Raw genomic sequence first — 26,854 nt, 5'->3', positions numbered from 1 at the left:
TTTTCTAACTTGTGTGTTTATTTGTTTTATGGAGCAGGTGTTGGCCAGTTTGTTACAAAAAAAAAACAAAACAATTCCTGATACAAAGGGCTATTGGCTGTCGCTGGATTTGTTGATCCAACCAAACTACACGTGTGTGAGCGAGCGGTGTCTATACGTACTGCGGACGTACCGTCGTAGTGAGCGCGCACGCACAGAAGAAAATATCACGTGACAGCTGCAATGGCTGACGCAGGTTCCGAGATGGACCGAGGCGCAGAAAAATATCCGCTACTTGGTTTCGGACAGGCGGTTATTGGTCCCCCGGGCTCAGGAAAGAGCACGTATGTACGAGCAATGCAGGCTTTACTTGCTCGGATGGGCCGCAAATCTGCCATCATTAACCTGGACCCGGCGGGAGAGGACGAACCCGGAGCGGCAGTGAGTCTGCGGGAGTTGCTTGGACTTGAGGAGGTGATGTCGGAGTTGCGACTGGGACCAAACGGGTCTCTACTGTACTGCATGGAGTATCTGCAGGAGAACTTGGACTGGTTGCGGGCCAGGCTTCAGGGCCTGCGGGGGACATACTTGCTGCTGGACTGTCCCGGGCAAGTAGAGCTCTACACACATCACCCGGCCCTGCCTGACATACTGCGGCGGCTGGGGGGCTGGGGGCTGAGGGTGAGAGGATGGTGCATTTGGGATTGGAAGTCTAGGGGCGACATTTATTAACCATGAAGCTTAAACATGTGTATGTTAAAGTAGCTTGTCAATTTCTTCATTATGTTCTGAACCACAAACACTATGTACCAGCTAAACGCTTGCAGGGGATGCTGGGACTTGTAGTACTGTAATAACCTATACTGGGCCTATTTGCACAACATTAAGACTCAACTTACTGTCTTGGCAACTCAGTAAAGGGAATAACCATGTGAAATGGGAAGGTAACTACAAGAAGCATAACTAGCAGTGGGTGGGGGATACTGTGCCACTGAATGAAAAATTGCATATGAAAAATGTCTCATTCTCCAAATGTGTTGAGGAGACCTGTAACATGTAAATATATACAGTGGTGTAACTATAGGAGTAAAAACCCCTGTTACAAAGGGTGTAGTAAGAACTTGATCTGCCCTAAAACCTGAAAGCAGACGTTCTTGAGCTGACCTTTGCTTCCACTCCGTGTAACTATAAACTGTTACAGTGGTGTGAAAAACTATTTGCCCCTTCCTGATTTCTTATTCTTTTGCATGTTTGTCACACTTAAATGTTTCTGCTCATCAAAAACCGATAACTATTAGTCAAAGATAACATAATTGAACACAAAATGCAGTTTTTAAATGAAGGTTTACGTTATTAAGGGAGAAAAAAAACTCCAAATCTACATGGGCCTGTGTGAAAAAGTGATTGCCCCCCTTGTTAAAAAATAACTTAACTGGTTTATCACACCTGAGTTCAATTTCAAAGGTTATAAAGCCATTTCTAAAGCTTTGGGACTCCAGCGAACCACAGTGAGAGCCTTTATCCACAAATGGCAAAAACATGGAACAGTGGTGAACCTTCCCAGGAGTGGCCGTCCGACCAAAATTACCCCAAGAGCGCAGAGACAACTCATCCGAGAGGCCACAAAAGACCCCAGGACAACATCTAAAGAACTGCAGGCCTCACTTGCCTCAATTAAGGTCAGTGTTCACGACTCCACCATAAGAAAGAGACTGGGCAAAAACGGCCTGCATGGCAGATTTCCAAGGCGCAAACCACTTTTAAGCAAAAAGAACATTAAGGCTCGTCTCAATTTTGCTAAAAAACATCTCAATGATTGCCAAGACTTTTGGGAAAATACCTTGTGGACTGACGAGACAAAAGTTGAACTTTTTGGAAGGTGCGCGTCCCGTTACATCTGGCGTAAAAGTAACACAGCATTTCAGAAAAAGAACATCATACCAACAGTAAAATATGGTGGTGGTAGTGTGATGGTCTGTGGTTGTTTTGCTGCTTCAGGACCTGGAAGACTTGCTGTGATAGATGGAACCATGAATTCTACTGTCTGCCAAAAAATCCTGAAGGAGAATGTCCGGCCATCTGTTCGTCAACTCAAGCTGAAGCGATCTTGGGTGCTGCAGCAGGACAATGACCCAAAACACACCAGCAAATCCACCTCTGAATGGCTGAAGAAAAACAAAATGAAGACTTTGGAGTGGCCTAGTCAAAGTCCTGACCTGAATCCTATTGAGATGTTGTGGCATGACCTTAAAAAGGCGGTTCATGCTAGAAAACCCTCAAATAAAGCTGAATTACAACAATTCTGCAAAGATGAGTGGGCCAAAATTACTCCAGAGCGCTGTAAAAGACTTGTTGCAAGTTATCGCAAACGCTTGATTGCAGTTATTGCTGCTAAGGGTGGCCCAACCAGTTATTAGGTTCAGGGGGCAATTACTTTTTCACACAGGTTTGGATTTCTTTTCTCCCTAAATAATAAAAACCCTCATTTAAAAACTGCATTTTGTGTTTACTTGTGTTATCTTTGACTAATAGTTAAATGTGTTTGATGATCAGAAACATTTAGTGTGACAAACATGCAAAAGAATAAGAAATCAGGAAGGGGGCAAATAGTTTTTCACACCACTGTATAAGCTGGGCAAAGCTGTGATTGTCAGTACAGCTTCAAGTAGATGTAGAAGGGAGGATTTCCAAATGCTTTGGCACTTGAAACCCCTGGTGGGATTGCAGCCAAACAAGAAGACATTATCTGAAATGATGCTAGAGAATCATTGGGCTGGATACCACTTTTGTACTAGGGCTGTTTTTATTGCACAACAGCCCTCTGCACCAGAGCTATGTGTCAGGCCACACGAGCAGATACAGGGAGATTAGTCGCCCCAGCGACAAATCGCCTCTTCTTCGGGGCAAAAATCTCCCCGACCTGCCATCCCCCTGCCCTCGTTAAAACTAGAAAAAGATTGGTCTTTATTTCCGAACAATCTGAAACCAACTGAACTGAAAAAAGTTTTGAAGGTGAACAACCCCTTTAAGACAATTTAAAGAGAATACCAATACACTCACCTTCATGCCACCCAGCTAAAAGGCAAAACATAATGGAGTTTTCTTCAGACCCTGCTTTGGCTGAGTGCTAGTATAGATCCCTTTATTCCTGACATCCTCCCAGACAAAATGCCCTTAAGCCTAATCCCTCCAACCAAAAGGCTTTGAAAGGAAGAGGGAACAAATAACCTCAGAGGAGATCCAGAAAATTTTGCTCCCTTATCTGGGCCAGGTTTCAGGAGGGAAAGGAGCCTAATGTTCACATATTGTGCCCCCACCCCCATATCTATGCAGACCCATAGAAGTCAATTACAGGGACCATTTAGCAAAAAAAGACTTATAAGAAAGTGCCAGGTGACGGACGTAGCACAAAATAAAAATCCATTAAAAATTAACAAAAAAAAACCCTTCAAGATAAAATGTATTCCTGAAACTCTTCACCATTTTAAAATCTTTTTAGTACTTTTTTTCCTAGATGATGTGTGCATTGGCGAAACTGAGGAAAGAGACTACTTGTTCTTTGGCTGCTTACAACTGTTTGTTTTTTTTTTGTCTCCTTTTTAGTTATGTGCTGTTCACCTTGTGGACTCCCATTACTGTACAGATCCAGCAAAGTTCATCTCTGTTTTATGTACTTCACTTAGCACTATGCTTCATGTGGAGCTGCCACACATCAATGTCCTGTCTAAAATGGATCTTATTGAACAATATGGCCGCCTGGGTAAGAAATTGTGCACTGCAGCTACTGTCCGCTAAAATCTAGCTTATACAAAAAAAAAACTCTTAAACTTACTTAGAACAAGTAAGCATGTGTCTATGATCTACTGTGTATCCTTTGCTTGAATGGCTGCCCCCATGGCTACACAGCAGCTTGTTTATATAATCTATAGTATAGTTTATGAAGCAAATAACCAGTTTTACCAGTGCAGCATAGCACTACATTATATTGTCATTCCTTTTAAGCTATTTAATTTTTTAGTGTTGCTGTTCCTTTTAATTAATATTCTGCTCCTATCCTCCTATCCACAGCCTTTAATTTGGACTACTACACTGAGGTCATGGACCTTTCATTTTTGGTTGAACAGCTGACATCTGATCCATTTTTCCGCCGCCACAAACGTCTCCATGAGAAGCTGGCAGGGGTCATAGAGGATTATGGATTGGTGACCTTCATGCCACTAAGTATTAAGGTAATCGATCAGTGATGATTCTTATGACCAATTAAAATGAGAGAAAATTTGCCAGTAACTTGTAAACAGGGTTGAGGCCACACAAGGCTTAATTATTTATTTTAAAATATAATTAACGATAAGTGTTTCATTTTCTTTCAGGATGACAAGAGCTTGCAGTTAGTTCTAAGCGCTGTGGATAAAGCCAGTGGATTCTGCTTTGGGGAGGCAAAGCAATCACTTGGGAACCTTATGTCTGTGGCAGTAGGAGCAGATTTCCAATTCACATCGTATCCTTAACATGAATATAATTTATTTTCAATCTGTCCACTTGTTTGCGCTTGCAGGGCAAAACAGTTTATAGGGAGCACCCCGGTAAAGCTACTCACAGTGTGCTGCACATGAAACTGCTCCGGATAGCATCAGTCGAAATTCATCTGCAAAGCATGGAGCACCAGGTGGAGTATTTTGTATAAAATCCAGTATTTATTCAATCCATTTAAAAATCAATACAAAAGAACGCCATGTGTATATAGAACCATCATGCTTGACGCGTTTCGTAGCGCTACGGACACTTTTTCAAAAGCTTAACGGTTCACATCAAACCTAAACTTTTAAATCACCTTGAGTACCCTCCCATAAAAACATTTACCCTTCACCACCTCATCCTTCCAAAGCATAATGACATGTAAAAACATCTATATTCAGAAAAACAATGTTCTAAGCAGATGGTCAGTTACAGCATATCCAACATCACAATGTTGCAAGGGTTATCCTCATATCCTGCATAATATCAATAAATATATAGATATTAAATGTTGGGCTATATAGATATAAATTGGGGCTATTGTATTTTTATTAATGCCACTCTATTTATGGAGATTTGAAATAAGATGCATTACATTTTACATGGTATTGGGTCTGATAATTGCAACATTGTGTATCTATTTATTGACATTATGTCATTATGAGATAATATCCCTTGCAACATTGTATATCTATATATTTATTGATATTATGCAGGATATGAGGCGACATATCCAACATCACAATGTTGCAAGGGTTATTATAACTGACCATCTGCTTAGAACATTGTTTTTCTGAATATAGATGTTTTTACATGTCGTCATGCTTTGGAAGGATAAGGTGGTGAAGGGTTAATGTTTTTATGGGAGGGTACTCAAGGTGATTTAAAAGTTTAGGTTTGATGGGAACCGTTGTTTTTGAAAAAGTGGCTGGATGGCTACGAAACGCGTCGAGCGTGATGGTTCTATATACACATGGCGTTCTTTTGTATTGATTTTTAAATGGATTGAATAAATACTGGATTTTATACAAAATACTCCACGTGGTGCTCCATGCTTTGCACTTGTTTGCGCTTAACTGGGTTCCTATGTTTCATATGATTTGGGGCTGGCAGACGTCGCTCAGTGCACAGGGTGAGGGGTCATAGCATGGTGTAGTCTCCATGCTTCTCGGCCACATATAACAGCATAGTAGTCCCACACCACTAGTAGGTTTGTTCTGCCACTCTCCAGGCTAACAATTAAAACAACTGTATTGTAGGCAGTGTTTACATTCCCAAGCAGCAAGGCAGAGGTTCGGAAGCTAGAATGCAATACAAGAAGGACTTGACAAAGAGTTAACAGTGACAAAATAAGCAAATGTCTAGCTTCAAAGAATATCGGTGTTTGGTTGGCATGGCAATCCTTGTAATCAGATAGCATTTACAAATTGCAAATCAGAAGCTTAAGTTAGAGGTTTATTCTGACAATTTAGTGCCACCACTCGTGTAGTAACTATAGTTATAGCTACAGTGTGGTCCATAGTGCATGCTGGAAAGTAATCTCATATACAAAAAGGCACACTCTCTGCTCCTATTGGCTGTACTTACTTTTATTTCTTTACTCTGCTCTGAGAGGTATCTGCACCACTGAACAAGTGAGGTAAAGGGGTCCTGCTCTAGAATTTTTTTTTTAAAGAAAAAGACATCCAGTTGCTTCAGCCTTTATACATTACATTTGTGGCTAACTACATTTATGGCTAATATTAGTGGGAAAAATTTATTTGTACAGCCTATTTACCCAAAATAAATTTTTATACCGAACTGTTCCTTTAACATATATCTGTAAATGAGTCCCCTTTAATTGTAGAGACAAACATTCTATGGTAAAATAAATGGTGGGGCCAGAAGTGGAGGACATGCTCAGCTTACATATCCGCTTCACTTCATACTACCGCGGTTACCCCTTAACCATTGCTATCTCAGGACACTGGCATTCCAAGAGAAATATGTGGAGAATGATGGGCGCACTGTGGAGGAAGAAACCTTAGACCTATGAACAATTCACTTTTCCAGAGCAGGCATATATTTCGTTTTCTAGTGCTAAAACATTTGGTTATCTTATTGTTTTAGCTTTTGAATGGATTTGCTAAATTATGTTTATTTTCTAATAAAAATTTAAATACACCTATCTCTGAAGAGCCTTTGACTACCACTGTAAGATCAAGTAGAGTATGGGCATTTGATTTCTGGCTGTTGTAGAATGCATCTCACAAGTGTTCAGCTGCTTCAAGCTTTTGTAATTGTACTTCAACTGTAGGAACAAAAGTTTTACACTCTAGTGTAGTCTGTGCATGAGTGTGTGTTCAGCAGATTTTTGGGCTGTAATTGATCGACTCAGCAGATCATCAATATGTTTCCACATTTGAATCACTAATCTTTTATTTGGGCTAAAATGGTTGGATAATAGTGATGCTCCACCTGCCTGCAGATTACCCAGTGAGTCTTAAGGTGCCCATACACTGAGAGATGCGCTCGTTTGGCGATGTCGTCAAACGAGCGGCTCTCTCCCCGATATGCCCACCTTGGGGTGGGCAATATCGGGCTGATCCGATCGTGGGCCCTAGGGCGACAGGATTTTTTGTCCCATCCGATCGAGATCTGGCCTGAAAGTCTGCCAGATCTCGATCAGTGAAGCCCGTCGGGGGGTCCCATACACGGGCCAATAAGCTGCCGACACGGTCTGTCGGCAGCTTTTATCGGCCCGTGTATGGCCACCTTTATAAACAAACTGATGCAAATCACTGTGTAACAAGATATTCATGTTTGGGCAAAAGACTTCTTGTTTGATTGTCAAGACTGAATGAACTGACCTGGCTAGTTTCTTTGTGTCTATTCTCAGTTGTCTTCTTGATGGTATAAGCAAATCTATTTTCTGCTCTCTTACATTGTAGAATTCAAGAAAGCAATAAACTCTGTATGCCCTTTGTATTTGAAACAATGTAGCAGAAACCAGTTTAATAACAGCCCTGGAGAAACATTTTCTTCTGAAATAGGACCTCTGCCATGAAGTTCTACAGGACCTTGACAGGTTGAAGATGGCGTATTTCCATATTCTGACTTTTTGCATTCTCAGGTTATAATAAATCTTGAGAATTTGAGCTTATTTCCCACTAAAAATTTCACATTTTTCAAGTTTTTGGCATTCAGACTTTAATAAATAACCCCCTAACTGTTACATTTAAAAAATCATACTGATGAATATGGTGATCATTAACCAGTATACAAAGCCAGGAACTGATGTACATTCATGTACTGAATAGGCACAAGCATGAAATCAGTGGTTTATACAGTATAAATAGACACACTTTTAAACTGCCTCAACACATATTTGAGCTCTCCCAATATATTAATATATTATAATTAATTCTATCTCGGGAGTGCTCCAATATGCATTGAGGCAGTTTCAAATTATCTATTTTTCATGCTGTGTAAAAAGTGGAGTGAAATATAATTGGTGATCAGATTTTTGCTTTTATTTTCTAACTGTTGAAATCTAAGTGCTGATTGCTAACTGTTACTGTGGGATGTATATGACTGATACCACCGTATCCTTATAAGCTTTTACCTCCTATAGAACAGTAAAAAACAAAGTAACACAGTTGAAGCCATTTGTAAGGGGGTAATTGGGAAGACGAGGCCAAAATCATACACAGATAGTACTAGGTAACTTTTGTACCAGACTAATAGGTTTCATTGTTTCCTATGTGGCATGCATTGCTTTCTCCCATAGAACCTACAGTAGAACCGCCATTATTTTTACCCAGATTGTAGCATCTGCTGCAAATCTCCATGTTTCACAGGCCTTTTTTCATTTGTTCTTTTTACAGTTGTTAAATGGGATCCCTATGTTTTGTAAGGATATAGGTTATTTGAATAGCTGACTTATCAAAGAATACTACCATTGATAGGTTACCATTATCATTGGTAACCTATCATGTATGCATAAGGGTCAGAGTCAAATGTTTCCTTTCTAGAAATGTTCTGCTTTAGAAAATATATATTTCTTATTTTTTTTTGGTGGTTTCTCAAAGCTCTGGCTAGTATTGCATCTGGACTGGTATAACTTTCAGGGGCAGGTGCAATGGATGGATAATACATTAGTAGGGGAAAGCTGGCCCCAGTTCCAAATGTTACTACCCTGGGTGTCTGGTTAGTTTACTGAATTGTAGCTAAGTCATAGCTCATGTAATTATGCTAGACAAAGAACTGCCAAAAAGCTGGCTATATTATCACATAATAAGGACTGCCGAAGGAGCAAGTATAGACTATTTATATCTTTTAAATTTATCGATAGCATAACATGCAGGAGTGGAAAAATGTGCTAACCCTGCTTCAGGTATCCTTTTAAATACTTTGTGCGCAGGGCAGTCTCACAGCAGCTTTATATTTCACTTCACGTCTTACAGCCAGAAACTTAAATTTAAACAAGAAACAGGCAACCCCTTTCCCACACAAGCACCTGTCCTGCCAATCTGATGCTAACAATATTTCTCAGTTGCTCAATATCTTTGGTCTCCAATATGCTTTCCACCGAAAATAATGATTATTGCAAAATTCTGTATAACACAAGGTTATTAAAATCCTGTGCTTTAGCAATAACCCCACCCAAATTAAGGAGACAAACCATTAGCTTTTGCAAGGACCATTAGGGTTGGCACCTGGCTGATATTTCACAGGCTTGGCCAGTAAAAATTATGCTTGAGGACAGCAAGGATGAAGGAAGGCTGGTATTTTTTTCCAGAAAAGGTGGCAACCCTAAAGACCTCTAATTAAAAGCTTTAGACTGCTATCATCTGGCTTATGGTTCAGCAGTCTGATGGAAATTTCATAGACAGTGTCTCTTATGCTACTAGGTAGGCTCAGCTCCAAATGTCAAACTCTATTATAACCTGCTGTGCAGCAATTAGTGTTGGGAAATGGGAAGAGCTTCTCCTCAGAAGCAGCTGAGGCTATCACTGTATGGCTCCTTGTTACCAACTATAATTGGATGTATTGATTTCTGATTTCACCATTGTGATTAGATGTTGGTGACTCTTTTACCCTTAATAGCATTAAATGCCCAGGAATGCCCTACCAACCCATCAAAATAAATAAGCCACTGGGATAAGTGTTGAATCTCAGTAAGTCTAGCTGCTTTAGACTAAAAATAAGAAATCCAGCCTGGTATTCACTGTGGTATTTCCACTGTGTGGAAAAAGGCAAAAGAAAAAAAAGATACATTTTAAAAAAAGAAAAAAATCCACAAAGATATTTAAAAATGTAATACAAAAATAAAAAATCATTTTACTGTGAACTTGCCCTTTAACTTTCACCAACACAATATCTTTGCTATGTCCATGGAAGGAAATTGACATGCAAAGCAGTGCCAAGTAACCAGTAACCTAAGAAATATCCCAGCATAAAACGAGTAGGACGCTGAAGTGAAGTCCAGGAATAGAGCAAGCGAACTGCTGGGTTGGAAGCTGACTCGCCAATTTCAAGTCCCCACATCCATGGTTCATTCTGCTGAAGGCGGAGAGAACAGAACCAGAAAAGTACAGGAGAGGAAGAAAAGAGGAAGCGAGTGATAACCTGCAGACAAAGCAGAAAAAAATACTAAATAAATAACACATCTTTTTAACCCATACAGATTCATTGGTGGTTGCCCATTTGGTATTTTATCTTTCAACCAATGTTTCCTTAAAGGAATTGTTCAGCAAAAAATAAAAACTGGGTAAATAGATGGGCTGTGCAAAATAAAAAATGTTTCTAATATAGTTAGTTAGGAAAAAGTGTAATGTATAAAGGCTGGAGTGACTCCCCTGCAAAAAGATGTTCAGACTGGCCTGCACACTCCGATCCCCATCCTCCCGCCCATTTTCCACCCAGACTCCACCCACTATCTCCCAGTGCCGACACCCTGTTTCCCAGCAGCAGGTAAGAGAGCGGCTGGGAAAGGGGTTCTTGTTGGCTATAGAGGAAGGAGACCCCCTTTTTCCCAGGCCCCCCTACGACTGCGGGGTCAGCTTCCTCTATAGTTTATGCCACTGACTGGATGTCTAACATAATAGCCAGAACAGAGTTAGAGAGCTGAAAAGCAGGAAGTAGTGTTCTGGCTATTATGTTAAGACATCCAGTCACTCCAGCCTTTATACATTACATTTTTAGCTAACTAACTGTATTAGAAACATTTTGAACAGCCCATGTATTTTTCCTGTTCCTTTCACATGGCAGTGGGCAACTATGGGTTAATCCCCCCTGCTGTGCAGATTGGCAGGAATTACCTAATAAAAAGTTTTGCTTCCGCCCCCGCCGCCATCTTTTTTTCCTCCTGCAGTCTCCCCCCTACGTACCAGCAGACTGCCTCTCCACTGCTGTAGCTCCTAGACCGGGGTAACCCTAAATCCCTTTGAGAGTCTCAGGAGGAGCCGCGGGCTCTGGCCAGTTCGTGCCTCCGGCGCAGTAAGTCGCAAGCCGAATTCGGCATAACGCGCACTAAGACGCCGATGTTACCAGCTTCCAAGATGGCGTCCACGGCATCAATGCGACTATGCGCAGGCGCGCAAAAGAATTGGCGCCAAACGGAACGCAACGGAAGCTAAGACGCTGACAGTTAAGACGCAGCGTGTTTTCCCCCAGAGCTGCCAGATTATGGTAAGACACAAGCTGGATAGATCACTCTTACCCAACTGTGCTTTGTGCTACCATCAAGGTACAACTGTAAGTACTGAAACTTTCTTCATGGCCCTACCATACATATATGGTGAGACGTCTCTATTAACCCTTTTTGCATGCATATATCTGCAGGGTGAATATGAGCTGCAGACGATCTCATTCGGGCTCCAGGGGGTGAGTGGCAATGAGAGGCAAAAGAATACTATGGGATGAAGAAACACGAAAATAGATCTGATTTGTTTGTTTTGTTTTGTTTTGTTTTGTTCGTTTTATTACAGAAGCTCTCCTGGTACTGAAAGGAGAAGAAGTAAATCAGCTAGACAACAATGCATTTCTTGTACAGAAACAGCTTTACCAGATAAAAGACAATGTGAGAAATGTATGCAGAATACAGATGAACCACCTGCTCAATTCTCTGAGCTAATGGGGTGGATGAAGGACTCATTCAACAAAACAATGGAATCTATGGTGTCACAGGTCACCCAAAAAGTATTACAAGATATCAAAGGAACACCTTCCTCTCCTCAGCTAAGAGGCAGAACCAGCCCAAGTTTAAGCCTAGGAGTTACTGAGGAACTCCAGGACTCAGATACAGAGGGTGAAATTCTTTCAGACCAATCAGAACAGGAAAGTTCAGATTTTAATCTTGAAATGATTGAGCCACTTATTAAAGCTGTTCGAAAATCTCTTGATTTGGAAGACAAAACAGCCTCACCACAAAAAACAGACAAGATGTTTAAAGCTAAGGCAAAAAAGAACCATCTTTTTCCTATACATGACATCATCAGCAAAGCGGTCAATGAAGAATGGGAAACACCAGACAAGAGGCTTTCCACTTCTAGAAGGTTTAAGAGAATGTTCCCTTTTCCTACAGATCTTACCAAGAGATGGGACTTCCCACCAAAAGTGGACGCAGCCATAACAAGGGTAGCAAGAAGAACAACCCTTCCGGTCGATGAGGGGGTTTCTCTCAGAGACCCAATGGAAAGAAGACAAGATGTAGCACTTAAAAGAGCATACACAGCAGCAGGGGCAACCTGCAAAACGGCCGTGGCAATTACAACAGTATCCAGAGCAAATAAAGTATGGCTGAACGAGTTACAAGAAGCAATTAAAAAAGGAGTGGATAGAGGAAAGCTTAATGAAATGCTCCAAGACATCAAGCTAGCAAATGAATTTGTGGCAGAAGCTTCAATGGACACGGTTAAGTTAACGGGCAGAACAATGGCATCATCTGTAGTAGCCAGAAGAGGATTATGGCTTCGCCATTGGAACGCAGATGCCCAATCGAAGCACAACCTATGCTCCCTTCCATATGTAGGAAATCTTTTATTTGGGAAAGAACTAGACTCCATTATTTCAAAAGCTTCTGCGGGCAAATCTTCTTTCCTTCCACAAGATCGAAGAGAAAAGAAAGTTCCAAACTTTCAGAATTCAAAAGTTGGAACCTCTTACAGAGACGCCAAACAATACAAACCAGGAAAAGCTTTCTCCCGACAATGGAGACAGAGGGATCAACCTTTTCGCAAAAGAGTTGAACAAAAAACCGAGAAAAGGCCCTGAAGGTGTGGGAGTCCCTCGGCTCAAGATAGGAGGAAGGCTTTCATCTTACAGAGCAGTGTGGGCTCGAGAAATCAAAGACAACTGGGCCCTGGATATTATATCCAGAGGATACCGACTAGAATTCACTTCAAATCCAAAAGAATCCTTTACAACATCAGACAAGATAAGATCCAAAAAAGGGATATCAGAACTACAGGAGATCATTTCAGGACTCCAGGAGAAAAGATTCATATCGAAAGTTCCCAAGTCTCAACAGTACAAAGGGATATATTCTCATCTGTTCCAGAAAAAGAAACCAAACGGAGAATCGAGAGTTATTCTCAACCTGAAAAAACTAAACACACACCTCAAAGTACAGACTTTCAGGATGGAGACGATCAGATCCATTGCACAATGCTTAAACCAAGGGGACTGGCTAGCGAAAATAGACCTCAAGGATGCTTACCTTCACATCCCAGTATGGCCAGAACACAGAAAGTTTCTGAGATTCCACATATTGAATCAACACTTTCAATTCAGAGTATTACCCTTCGGTCTGTCGACAGCGCCGAGAATATTTACAAAGGTTCTTGCCCCAGCGATAGCAAACCTGAGAATAATGAAAATACAGATTTTCTCATACTTAGACGATATACTGATAAAAGCACCATCAGAAAGACTACTGAGACAACATGTGAAAATAGTTACAGAATACTTGCAGAATCTAGGTTGGATCATCAATTGGGAGAAAAGTCACCCATCACCAGCTCAAACTCTGGAATTTCTAGGGACAGTAATAAACACAACAACATTCAATATCAGCCTCCCAACTCTAAAGATCAGGAACATTCAACAAAGTGTTCACAACCTCACACAGCAAAACCCTGTCTCGGCCAGATCTTGCCAGCAGGTACTAGGACAGATGGGAGCGACAGTGGATTGTGTAAAATGGGCGAGAATACACTCCAGACCTCTCCAATTCGAATTCTTGACAAAATGGGATCACGACTACAGTCACCCAAAACAACTAATATATTTATCAGAGAAGACAATATCATCCCTATCCTGGTGGACAATGACAAATTCTATAAGAGTCCCAATAGATCTCCATCAAAGGAACTGGACCATCATCACAACAGATGCCAGCAAACAAGGCTGGGGTGCCCACATGAATACCCAGAATATCAGAGGGATATGGTCGACCCAGGAATCAAACTACTCTTCCAATTGGAGGGAACTGAAAGCGATACAACTGAGCCTGATAAAATTTCAAAAACAAGTGATGTACAAGGAAGTTCTGATAAAATCAGACAATTCAACAGCGGTCAGATACCTGAACAAACAGGGAGGAACAAAATCAGAGAAATTATTGAATCTGACCATACATATTTTCGAATGGGCGGAAATACACCTGAAAGAACTGAGAGCAGAACACATACCGGGAACTCAGAATATACTAGCGGACAAACTGAGTCGAACTCTTCCACCAGCAGGAGAATGGGAACTACACCCCAAAGCTTTCCAGATGATACTGGACAAATGGGGTCCCCTTTCTATAGACCTAATGGCAACCAAGAAGAATGCGAAGCTTCCCTCATATGTGACCTGGACCATGGAGCAGGGAGTATGGGCAGTGGATGCTTTCTCCATACAATGGAAATTCAAGAGAGCCTACATATTCCCTCCATTCCTGACCATACCAAGAGTCCTACAGAAAATCAAACACGAGAAAACGGAAGTGGTTATGGTGGGACCTTGGTGGCCAAGGAGACCTTGGTTTTCACAGGTCCTTCAAATGTCCTCATGCCCTCCCATCAATCTCCCAGAATGGCCGGACATACTATCAAGAGGGGAACAACATTATCCAAATCCAAAAAATCTGAAATTGAAGGCCTGGCTCTTGAAAGGCTAAATTTAGAAGCATCAGGTCTTTCTAGTGATGCGGTTAACACGCTCATGTCAGCAAGAAAACCGTCTACAATACAGAAATACTTTACAATATGGGAAAAATTCTTGGAATGGCTTCCAGATGCCAATATAGAAATATCAAAAATAACCGAAACTCAGGTTATAGACTTTATACAAAGTGGAGTAACTCTGGGACTCAGCAATTCCACACTAAAAGGCCAAATTTCAGCAATTTCCCATTTCTCGAAAATACAATGGGCCTCAAGACCTCTGGTCAAAAGGTTCTTTCAGGGACTGAGAAGACTTCGACCTAAAGTTAGATCACAAGTTCCCCCATGGGACTTGAATTTGGTTCTTGACTGCCTCACAAAAGAACCATTCGAGCCTATTGAACAAGCATCGATAAAAAATATGACCCTAAAAACTTGTTTTTTACTTGCAATAACATCAGCAAGAAGAGTCAGCGAACTCCATGCCCTCTCTATTTCTCAAGGGAAAATTAATATTCTAGAAGACAGAATAATACTGCAAACATCCGACAAATTTTTACCCAAGGTAGTTTCAGAATTCCATACTTCACAGGATATTATATTACCTTCGCTATACCAAAATCCACAGACAGAACAAGAAAATATATGGCATACTCTAGACGTCAGAAGATGTCTCTTAGCCTACCTGGACAAAGTGAAAGAAATAAGAAAATCAGATTCCTTATTGATCCTTACCAATGGCGCCAAGACGGGAATGAGACCATCCAAATCAACAATTGCGAACTGGATAAAACAGTGCATTTATCTAGCTTACAGCCTCAAGTCCAGTACAGTACCTAAATCTATTAAAGCACACTCTACAAGGGCTATGGCAGCATCCTGGGCATTCCAAGCCGGGACATCATCAGAAGATATCTGCAAAGCAGCCACTTGGTCCTCTATGCATATTTTTGTAAAACACTATAAATTTGATGTATTTGTCAACAAAAATACTTACTTTGGTACAGCAGTATTGCAGTCTGCTATATCTAATAAATAAACACCCTCCCTAAACTATGTGTGGAAAACTTTTGTACATCCCATAGTTGCCCACTGCCATGTGAAAGGAACAGGAAAACAGAAAATCAAATCATACTTACAGAGATTTTCTTTTCCTGGACTGGAACATGGCAGTGGGCATAGCTTCCCACCCTATTGGGGGAGACTCCAGTAGATCAAAGATGGCGGCGGGGGCGGAAGCAAAACTTTTTATTAGGTAATTCCTGCCAATCTGCACAGCAGGGGGGATTAACCCATAGTTGCCCACTGCCATGTTCCAGTCCAGGAAAAGAAAATCTCTGTAAGTATGATTTGATTTTCTGTTATCCAGTTTTTAAATTTTACAATTATCTGTTCCTTTAATAAAAACAAATATCTCCAAACGGCTTTCTCCCCCCTCCACTAACACATTTATAACTGACACATTGCAACATTAAATTGCACTCCCTTACCTGTACATGCATGCAGAATACTCCGAACATCATTAGAGCAGTAAGATGTGCCACATAAATAAATATCCGAGGTCCGTAATATCCACTGGAAGGCGTTTGTCGCTTTTCCCAGAGCCCCAGAGTCATGCATACATTTACATTGGCAAAGGCATATTCCCATATTGCCCTAGTACCTAGCAATATCACCGGTAATGCTAAAAGAAAGTTTGGCAGCTGACGCAGTTGAAAATAGCTAAAAAGTCCGACATCCCAGTAATCACTTTGTATGTTTGAATAAGCCAGTGGTAGGCTGGCAGCACACCATGCTGGGACTGGCAGGCCATGTACACGGTATTCCTTTTCTATTGCAAGCTGCATCAGTTCTGGGGTAACACTTCCTTCTATAGCAGATACCGAGCAGAAATGCTGGAAACTATAATACTGGAATAAAGCAAAAGGTAGAATTATCACAGCAGTTGCTAACAGAATTTGATATATTCTTCTACAACTTATTGTCCCTTGTATGACTGACTGGACCCCAAAGTACAGCAAGAAACCAGCATTGACTAGTCCATTGGCACGAGCAGCAGTGGCAAGTGAAAACAGAAAGCAGCCTCGGAAAGGCCTACATTTTTCTAATTGCCATAGTCCAGCAAAGGTGGCCAGTGCAAACAGACTCTCTGAATAGGCTACAGTCATAAAGATAGAGGCTGGGTTCATGCAGAAGAGAAGGGCGGCCAGGAATGCAGAGCGCCGTGACTGGAGAGCAACACAGCCCAGTCGGTACAAAACAATTGCTGCCAATACAAAGCAGCCAGTATTCAGAAGAGCAGCAGACAAAAGTAGTCTGCTACGAACAGAAAGCATGAATCCCAGAGGCCAGAGCAAACCATAGGCTAATCCTGCTAGGGTGAGTGGGAACAATGGAAAGAAAGCCATATTATGTTCAAAAACGTAGCCATGCTCTGCTATAAAGAGAAAATGTTCTGCATCCCATCGTCCAAGACCCCCCAGGAACAGTTCTGTTAGTTGGTTGCCGTAACCTGAAGGTGGAGCTCGTGGTGGAGAGAAGGCATCAGCGATGTGGTCTGGGATAAGGAGGTTGAACACAACCTGGTGATAGGAAGAGATAATGCAAGATATATTACATTGAGAGATATATTTGTAAAACTATGCAAAATACTTTATGCCACAAAACATAAATGGCGCCCTCCTTTCCTAACAATAAACTTTATGGAAACTCAATTACAGAAAAAATCAATTACAGCGAGCTTCTATGTAAAAGAGTCATTAAGGCCAGAGTCAGTTGGAGATCCTGGAGACACAAAGGTGTGATTCACAGATAATATTGGGGCTGGGGTGTGCAGAGAAAGGGTGAGGTTTGGGCAGATCAGGACAGGGTTTGGCATAATTGGGTCATGACCAGACAAATTAGGGTTGTGAGCATATTTGTTGGTACGTAACACAAGAACCCACCAGTACACCCTGGTCTCTCGATCACAAATAGGTCCGGTGCGCAGTCACAGGGGTCGGTACCCTCAATTATGAGTAGTAAAAAGAAGATGAACCGGCACTACGGACTTCATGCAAGCAGGACAAGCCCTGCGTGTTTATTCAAGGTAACGCTTCGTAGTGCCGGTTCATCTTCTTTTTACTACTCATATTTGTTGGTACCCCATACTACTTGTTGGCAGATCCCAACACCTAGGGGGCCCAGGTGACTGACATTTCAATCATTGGGGACCCCTAAAAAGAGGGCCCAGCTTATAAGTATGGGAACCTCATGATTACTGATGAGTCCTACTCACAACACTTGAAATGCTGTTTTCACACGCAAAAAATGTCTTTAAAGGGTAATAGCACATTGCTCTGTCACCCACAGGGAATCGACAGTCATGTGGGCAACACATTGCAGTAAAATACCTTTATATTTGCAAGTACAGGGATTGCTGAATGTAAAAAACTTAACATGCAGTCATCCAGTGTAATCACATGTTAACACATTCTTCTGCAAGAGAAACTCATAGAATCATTGGGCCTGGCACACTAGTATGCTTGAGTCCATCCTGCAGAATATGTATTCCAGCATGTAAAGGGTAAAAATGAGCTGTTCAGGAACATATCTCACCTGCATTGCAAGTGTTGCTCCACGGCAACACAAGGAAAAATATAGTATCTCTCGTAGGAATGGATCCTTTGACCCCATATATTTCATAGCTGCTCCAAGACATTAACTAGCAGCAGACCTGTTAAAGAAAAATGTAGACATATTATGAAATCTGTATACAGTTGTTATGAATCTTCACAGAACAATAAATCAGTTTTTATATTGTATATTGGTTCCTAGGCTCAGGTAACTGACAGTAGCTCAGAGCATGTACTGGAGGCATCTTAGGCGGCATCTTAGGAGGCACAGATTTTCAATACTAAAGGGCTATGGTGGTTTTGGGCTGCCACAAAAATTCACAAGGTACAACATTTCTAAACTAACTTTTTATTGAGTTTTAGTTGTTCTTTAATCCTCTGGCACCTCAGGCATTAAAATTAGAGTGTAAGGGTGCTCCTGTGCCTGAAACCTCTTAGTGCATGGTTAGTAGTGCTACACACAAGGAATAATACACTACTTATTGCAAAATATAACAGAATTTACAGAGGATTTCCATTGCCATATAAATGCAGGGCACAAGCAGGCAGAGCATGGCACACGCAGGCAGAGCAGGGCAGACGCAGGCAGAGCAGGGCACACACAGGCAGAGCAGGGCACGTACAGGAAGAGCAGGGCATACTCAAAGTTACGGTTTTTTGGGCTACTATTCTTTTAAGTGCTTTAAAGGAATGACAATATAATGTAAAACTGGTGTGTTTGCTTCAGAAACTCTAATATAGTTTATATAAACAAGCTGCTGGGTAGCCATGGGGCAGCCATTCAAAGCTGAAAAAGGAGAAAAGGCACAGGATACACAGTTACATAGTTAAATTGGGTTGAAAAAAGACAAAGTCCATCAAGTTCAACCCCTCCAAATGAAAACCCAGCATCCATACACACACCCCTCCCTACTTTCACATAGTATAGATATGGGTATATATAATTTAACTATAGAGTTTAGTATCACAATAGCCTTTACACAGCTGACAGATAAGCTGTAGTGGGACCGGTAGGACACCAGGAAAAAAACCAAGAGGGCCCACCTGTTTTTTTTCCTGGTGTCCTACCGGCCCGAGTCCGACACTGATGGTACACACGCATTTAACCAGCTTTTCCCCATTTCTATTACTATTTGACTATAAGCAGCATGTGCCACTGACCAGAAAACAGCAGGACTGGTGCAGTGATCTGAGCATGAGAGTAAAGCTGGCCATAGATGTTGAGATTTTTAAAAGATCACATCCTGATCGTGAGACCACGATCTTCTCAGAACAATCGTATGATCGTATGAATTTACCATCAACTAAAAATAACCAATTTGCCAGGAAAACAAAGGGGAGCTGCCTGCTTGGCCCTGCAAACATAGATAGATTGCACTGGGACCGACAAAGATTTTTTGACCTGGCCGATCAATTTCCTGACAGATGTCGGCCGAAAAATCGTAAGATGTACGATCGTTCGATTCCCACTAACCGCACAATAATTTCTAAGGATTGATCGGACTTCCCTAAAATCGGTCGTTCGGCAAGAAGAATCGTCGCGTCTATGGGGAGCTTTAACAGTGCTGTATAACAGTGTCTAAACCTGAAGCAAACAGGATCAGCAGCGTAAGAGTAAGTGGCAGCATTGCTGTCAGTGAACCATACATGTAAGTAGGAGTCTTTTGTTTATAAAGCTTTCAACCGTGTGCATTTATATGGTTACAAAACTGTTTGGTAGCTTTATACATAACAATAGCATAGATAACTGCTGCTAACAATACTGCTTCTCACACTGGCAAGATTATGAACTTATTATCCAGAAAGCCTGTCAATGTTTTTCATTGTCCAGTTTCTAAACGGATGTAACCAGTGGCATAAGAAGAAATGCATATGATGGTAACCACATATTGTATAGAATAACATTTCTCTCTATATATCCCGTAGCCATAGTTACCATGCACACAGTTATTCCATTTGAGCGTTCAGACGTCTAATGGGACTCCAAAAAGTGATTTAGTGTATAGATGAAAGTCTACAGATTATAAATACGGCATTTAGGTCTCAAAAGTAAATGTTAAGTCTCTAGACGTGTTAGTAAAGTAAAATTCACTGTTCCTCTCTTACTTGCTGTTCCGGGTAGTGTGTAGACCTATCAGTGCCCGCCTCTGCAAACCATGTGACTCTTCTATGGGTGCCTCACAGAGACAAACCACTGCCAAGCACATTCCTAAAACCAGAACAAGGGGAAAAGCGCGGAACTGTAACTTTAAAGGGGACATTTCATATAATCTTTATATTCAGATATAGTAGTCACCCAACCCCCAAATGTGTAATGATGCAGAAAAAAAGTGTTTTGATAGCAATTTACCTCTTAAAACTGTCACTATATCAGAGCTGCAGAGAGATCCTTACTGCTCAGAGTCTAAGCTGAAATGAGGTGTGGGAGTGTCTGTTCATTCTCTCACAGGAAATGCTCACATCACTGACTGACAGGCTGAAATCTGCTTTAGCTCGGAGAACCCCTCCCCTCCCACTGCCTGTGTCTGTTCCCAGCTGCACATAGCTGTCTTTGCTGCTGCCCGATCTAGTTGTAACAGAAAGAAATCCCCCAGCAGTTGTGCTGAAATAAGTGGAATGAAGTTGTTACTAAAAAATGTGGAATTCCACTACTTGATACCAATATAGAAAGACAAAATGGTTGCAGAGGGTTGATAAAAAAAAAATAAGTTATGTTTAGATATGCTATCCTGAGCATTATTGTGGCTGCACTACCAATATACATTTTTTTTATTGCAGGGTGTCATTTTTATTGCCAAAGGTATCTTCTTCCCTCTCTGACTCTCCCTCCCTTACCTGTTCTCATTACTTCTCCCTTACCACCTCTCTCCCCTCTCCCTTAGCAACTTTCTCCCACCCTGGCTCTCAATCCCCTCTTGTTACCGGCTTTTGCTCCCTCTCCCTTAGCAGCTTTCTCCCTGCCTGGCTCTCACTTCCCCTCCCTCACAGCTCTCTCACTCCCCAGCTCGCAAATTCCACAGCACAGATGACAAGATAGCAGAAAGGCTTGATTTTTAATGCCGGTCTGTCTGCTTCAAAAGGCTCTCCCCCTTACACACAGACGCATGCACGCACACAGAAAGGAGAAACAACAAAAATCAAGACCTGTCAAGCATTTCTGTTATCTGTGCTGTAAGGAGAAGGGGGAGCCTTAGAATGAGCGAACCGGGTGATCCAGGCAGGGTGAAAGCTGATAAGAGAGAGGAAGCAAGAGCCGGTAACTGAGAGGAGCGATAGCCAGGGAGGGAGAGCTGGTAAGGGAAGATCCGGAATCTGCAGACGAATGGATTCGTTTTTTTTTTCTCAAGGGAGGGGTATACATCCAAAGCAGGGTGGGGAGAATAGCAGTACTGTGAAGGACCCTAATGTGACGAGGCGTCAAGATGATGTCAGAAAATAGCCCCGCCCATGCCTGCACGCCCTGTCCTTCTCAGTAGGGATGTAGCGAACCGCCGATAATGTGTTCGCGAACGCCGTTCGCGAACACCGGCAAAAAATGCGAACAGTTCGCGAACAGTTCACGAACTTCGAACATCCGAAAATCGTTCGATTCGAACGATCGAAGGATTTTAATCGTTCGATCGAACGATTTTCGTTCGAATCGAACGAAAATCGTTCGATTTTAGCGACCGAATGGTCAAATGGTCGAACGATTTTGACGCGAACGCCTATTGGCGAACGTCGCGCGACGTTCGCGAACTTGCGGCGGACGCGAACAGCCGATGTTCGCGCAAACAAGTTCGCCGCAGAACAGTCCGCGACATCCCTACTTCTCAGTGGCTGTGGATAGCTGGGGAAAGCAAGAGACGGCCGACGGCTGCACAAAGTCTGTATGGATCTCAGCACAAGAAGTTTTGAGAGAGGGAGGGGCGACTTCAGTTTTCAAGCAATTAACCCCTTAAGTTGAACCTAAAGGTATATAATATAACATGTTCCCTTCAATTTTATGGTTTGAGGAATGGATTAATGAGGAGTAAAAAATTATGGTATATGTCCCCTTTAAGTGACCAAATGGTGGCAATACGGAGATTATTTAAATACATCAAAACAAAAACCTTTTATGTCCATGAGTTACACTTCTCGATATTCTCGTGGTAGTTATATCACAGTGCTTATTATAATTCGGCACAGGTTAGAACAATGCATTACAAAAATAAATATCGTAAAAGGAAGATGATAATTGATATAAATACTTTAATCTACGTACCACAGGTGAAATAAAGTGGTTCTGTGTACATATATAAAATAATTGGGAAACAATAAAAACTCATATTATTACACCAAAAAGCTAGTGCCCCTTTAGAAATCAAGGATGTGTATGGAGAGCCAACTGTAGGAACCTTTGTGGCAGTTTCTAAGGTCTAAACTTTTGTCACTGGGGTCTTTAAAGGGACAGTAACACCAAAAAAACATAGTGTTTTAAATAGGGTTGCTACCATTGTGCGCAGGGGCGATCCTGCCCAATTTGCCGCCCATGAAGGCCTTTATTTTTGTCGCCCCTGCACCCCCCCCCCGGCACTCACCTTCAGCGCTGGACGGGGGTCAGGGGGGTCCAAGTCGCTACTGCAGAGAGAGCAATTGCGCTCTCTGCATTAGAAGAGCCGAATTTCCGGGTTTTGCCGCCCCTGGTAACCCGGGGGGCGCTGGCGCCTGAGGCAAGTAAGTGCCTCAACTTGCCTCATTGGCGGAGCGCCCCTGTTTGTGCGGCTCATGATTTGGGCAGGGGGCGGGGCCAAAACATCACTGGGGCGGGTTAGTGACATTGCTGGCGATTGGTTGTGCTACGTCATATGGCAGGGCTATGGCAGCATTGTATTTTAATTTAAATAACATAAACAGAGTTTAAATGTTCAGTGTATATATAGGGTGATTATACATTTTCAAAAATGTATAATTTTATACAAAACAGGTAACATTATAGTCAAAATTCATGCCGAATGGCTGCCTAGTTTCTAGAAAAAATATCCACTTAGCTTCTACTTTAAGTAATTTGTTTAAGATATCGCCACCTCTAACATGTGTTGAGATTTTTTTCTATGCCAATTATGAGAAGAAGGAAAGAGAGCCGTTACTACAATTAGCAAAGTGCCTAGCTACAGTAGTTGAACTATTTCCCAGTAATAGAAACTCTGTAAAAAGAGAATTGTACACCATCAGTGGCATCCCGAATATCTTAGGTGCTATAGACTGCACACATATTGCATTCAATCCACCTCTAGACAGAGAGCATATTTTCCGGAATAGAAAAATATACCATTCGCTTAATATTCAAGTGGAGTGTGAAAGTAAGATGAATATTATGAGCATTGTCTCTGGATTTCCTGGCTGTCACATGACTCATACATACTGAAGCAGTCTGGCTTAAATGCTGATTTTGAAAGTGGAAAAATGCCTGAAAAATGGTTTCTAGGTAAATATCTGTGTCATGTTAATCTGATGCTAATGTAGTGGCAGCTATCAGTCTCATACTATAACATTGAAAGCAGGCCCTGATTTCACAGTGGGAGACTGAAAGCAGCTTATTTCATTTTATTTTATTTCAGGAGATGCTGGCTACCTATGCTATACGTGGCTATTGAACATGAATAATGAACAATATTAGATTGATCAATTTTATACTATATTACATATATTAACTGGATTTTAGAGTCAGATTAATTTGACCATTTTTACATACTGTATACATGGATTGCCTTAAGAAGTTAAGCTCTTTTTAAGGATGTTGCGCCTTTTTGAAAAACGTAGCAAATCAAGCGCATTAAAAAATCCAGTGGAAATTTAGCGACATCTGAGAAAATATACCTGAACAAAAATGTAATTTATATGGATTGCAGTTTGCTTGAAATGTAACTTATGTGGATCGTAATGTGATGGATCGTAATTGATGGAATTTTAGTTATAATGTTTTACCGCATTAGAGATACGGAGTCAGTGCTAAAATGCAAATGTAAAATATTGAATTAATGCTGATCTTTCACTTGTTAAAATGTTATTTGCAGCAAAAGGGTTAATATGCCCAGATTGTTTTAACTTAATTGCTGAGATCATGTCCGGAGTGCCCGTTTAAATAGCCGTTGGCTGTATGTGTATGTAATACCTATGACTACGTATTGTGGATACGAAACGCGTCAGGGAACGGATGCTTTGAATATGCTGAAATAAACATTTACTTCTTTTAATTCAGGGTTCTGAAGAGCCTCTTCAGATGTCTTGATAAATCTGGAGGAAGCCTCATGTAAAAGTGGCCCTGATAGTTTCTGCATGTGCTGTACTGCACAATATTGCCAACCGCCACTGATTGCCTGGCTTTGTGGCTGACGATCTAGATGATTCTGTTCATCCCACTCATCCTGTACAAAGTGCAGATAACAGAGGCAATTGAGTACGCAGAGAGGGATCATAACCAATTACTTTGAGTGTAAGTACCTCTATACTTGCTACATTAAAAAAATGTTCTTTTAATTGCTGTGAAAACAGTTGCACAGCTTCAAATGTGCAATGATTTTGACATTTTTTGACATCAGTTTTACTGGCAATAAGCAAAATAAAATAAAACATTAGTGATATAGCAAAATGCTCAATGTATTAACTGAGTGCATTTTGCTACATTGCTTATGTTTTAATTTCACTGACCTTTGTCCCCTGATAGTTTACCTGTCACTATCCCTTTCTAAGTTGCATTATTTGTATTATTTTATTTGTATTTTTTGGTGTTATGTATATTTTGCCTTCCCTTTCTCCACACACATTGATGTTTAATGACGTCTGCACTTCCCTTTCCAGCCACTAAGGGTTTAAACGGTTGGTTTCTGTTTGTTATTTGCACTTTGAGAAAGTTATAGAGAATGTGAACAACTCTAATAATTAACAGGGAACAGATGACTAATTTGATCCCAAATAAAAATCATTTTTGCCATAATTTTATGCTTTCTTGCCTGAGAACTTGTAGGGAGGAGCAGTAGTTTTAAAGTCACTTCTATGTCATTGTCACACTACAAATGAGCAGAGGCCTTGGTGTATGATCACCCCTGGGGCCCTCAGACAACAGCAGAGACATATGAACCATGTGTCTACTGTTGTCTGAACTTCCTGATCCCCCCTCCAGCACTGTCCCTATGGTTGCCTATTTGCCCACAATTAGGGGCAGATATATCAAGGGTCGAACAATAAATTCAAATTCGAATTTCCGAGTGTAAAAAAATTCACACATTCAAATTTTAATCCCCCTATTTGAATGTAAATTTGAATGTGAGATTATTCGAATGAAAATTTTAATGTGAGATTTATTACACCTCGACCACCTCAAACCTGCTGAGTTCATGTACAAGTCAATGGCAGAGGTCCGTTGAGCCATTTGGAGATGTTAATAGCCTTTCTGTATTTTTTTCGGCAGAAAAACTTGATTCTTACGAATTGAATACTATTTTTTTCTTAAATAACCTTCCAGTTGAATTGTGAGTATATTGAATTCGACCTTCGATAAATGGGCCTCCCTGTGTCTTACTCAAACATACATAAACTAACATACATTTACTTTTAAATTATGCACACACGCACACATAATTATGGGGGAGGGGTGGCTTTTGGATTTCTGTTGATTGATTCAATCTCAGCATTCATCAGTTTTTTTAATTGATTTAGTTGGTATTAGTGTCATTTAGTGATTTTATTGCATTCTGCCTGTCCATTATTATTTGTTTTAATTGTCTACTATGTTTTCATTTTGGGGTCTCTACAAGCCACATTCTGTGGTATTCCTGGGCATTCTGGGCATCACGCTGTTCAGAACTTTTTTTTTTTTTTTTAGTTAAACATCCATACCTGTTATGAATGTATTTGAAAAGTTCAACTGCCAATCATATGTTGCCTTCCCGGCACATCAATTATTTTCCATTCTGCACTTCCTTAATGTCACTGCACTCCTCACATTCTAGGTTATCCACATTTTCACATGTGTTGTCTGGACCAGGAGCGTGTGCGTGGTGAGGGGTTAATGTTAAGGGCTATGATGTATTGATCAGCAATTGGTCGATTGCCACATTGAAAACCATATCACAATCCCTTCTTTACTCGCTATAATTGTGCAGCCAGTGCACGAACATGTGTATCAGATGGCCCCAGGGCCACCATCAGAAACTTTAAGGCGTTGTACAAGTCATTTATATTGGGCTGCCCGTAAAAATAAAAGCACCAAGTACCAACATTTTTTGCCATGTCCCTTGTGTGTGCTTATCAAATGCTCAACCAGCAATTAGGTAGGTTTTGCTAGGACAAAAGATTAAACTTGTTGGATGCATCATTGTTGGATGTTTGGGACAATAGTATCTCCCCCACCCTGATGGGCGTATCATGTGGAATTAAAAACAGAATAATTTACATAAATCCATATATTCCCAACTTTACCCATCCCTCCTTTGCCCATCTGTAAAACAGAGTAGGGCTGCACCCATAACTTTCTAAAAAGGGAGGTAGCTTATTAGTTCTGATGTTGGAACAAAGTGCTACCTAAGATACACCTGCCTCCCTATATTACAAGCTTGTTAAAGATAATTATTGACAAAAAGAAGACTAATG

General features: G+C 41.1%; 2 protein-coding genes across 4 annotated transcripts; one reads left to right on the top strand and one right to left on the bottom strand.

The window, feature by feature from the left end:
* Window positions 1–198: 198 nt before the first annotated feature.
* On the top strand, window positions 199–6,661 carry gpn2.S (GPN-loop GTPase 2 S homeolog). Its single transcript, NM_001088955.1, is given in 5 exon segments — window positions 199–660; window positions 3,583–3,739; window positions 4,048–4,208; window positions 4,350–4,477; window positions 6,457–6,661. Coding segments are annotated over 5 exon segments (957 nt in total). The 5' UTR covers window positions 199–222; the 3' UTR covers window positions 6,530–6,661.
* Window positions 6,662–7,670: 1,009 nt separating this feature from the next.
* On the bottom strand, window positions 7,671–21,627 carry LOC108709522 (GPI mannosyltransferase 2). Of its 3 annotated transcripts, XM_018249444.2 has the most exons (5): window positions 20,592–21,625; window positions 20,348–20,450; window positions 18,225–18,342; window positions 16,118–17,209; window positions 9,780–10,104 (listed from the first exon to the last, which is right to left on the bottom strand). In XM_018249444.2, the coding sequence occupies exons 3-5, from the start codon at window positions 18,309–18,311 to the stop codon at window positions 9,862–9,864; spliced, it is 1,422 nt and encodes a 473-aa protein (XP_018104933.1). In that variant the 5' UTR covers window positions 18,312–18,342; window positions 20,348–20,450; window positions 20,592–21,625; the 3' UTR covers window positions 9,780–9,861. The 3 variants fall into 3 exon arrangements, with proteins under 3 accessions (XP_018104934.1, XP_018104935.1, XP_018104933.1); XM_018249445.2 differs by lacking the exon at window positions 20,348–20,450 and having other exon boundaries at window positions 7,671–10,104; window positions 20,592–21,627; XM_018249446.2 differs by lacking the exons at window positions 20,348–20,450; window positions 20,592–21,625 and adding an exon at window positions 20,178–20,341 and having other exon boundaries at window positions 7,671–10,104.
* Between the last annotated feature and the right edge of the window lie 5,227 nt (window positions 21,628–26,854).

The sequence above is a fragment of the Xenopus laevis genome, chromosome 2S (assembly GCF_017654675.1).
Source record: "Xenopus laevis strain J_2021 chromosome 2S, Xenopus_laevis_v10.1, whole genome shotgun sequence".
Lineage (NCBI taxonomy): Eukaryota > Metazoa > Chordata > Amphibia > Anura > Pipidae > Xenopus > Xenopus laevis.
The sequence above is the reverse complement of the archived record's forward strand: the minus strand, read 5'-3'. Positions and strand labels throughout refer to the sequence as shown.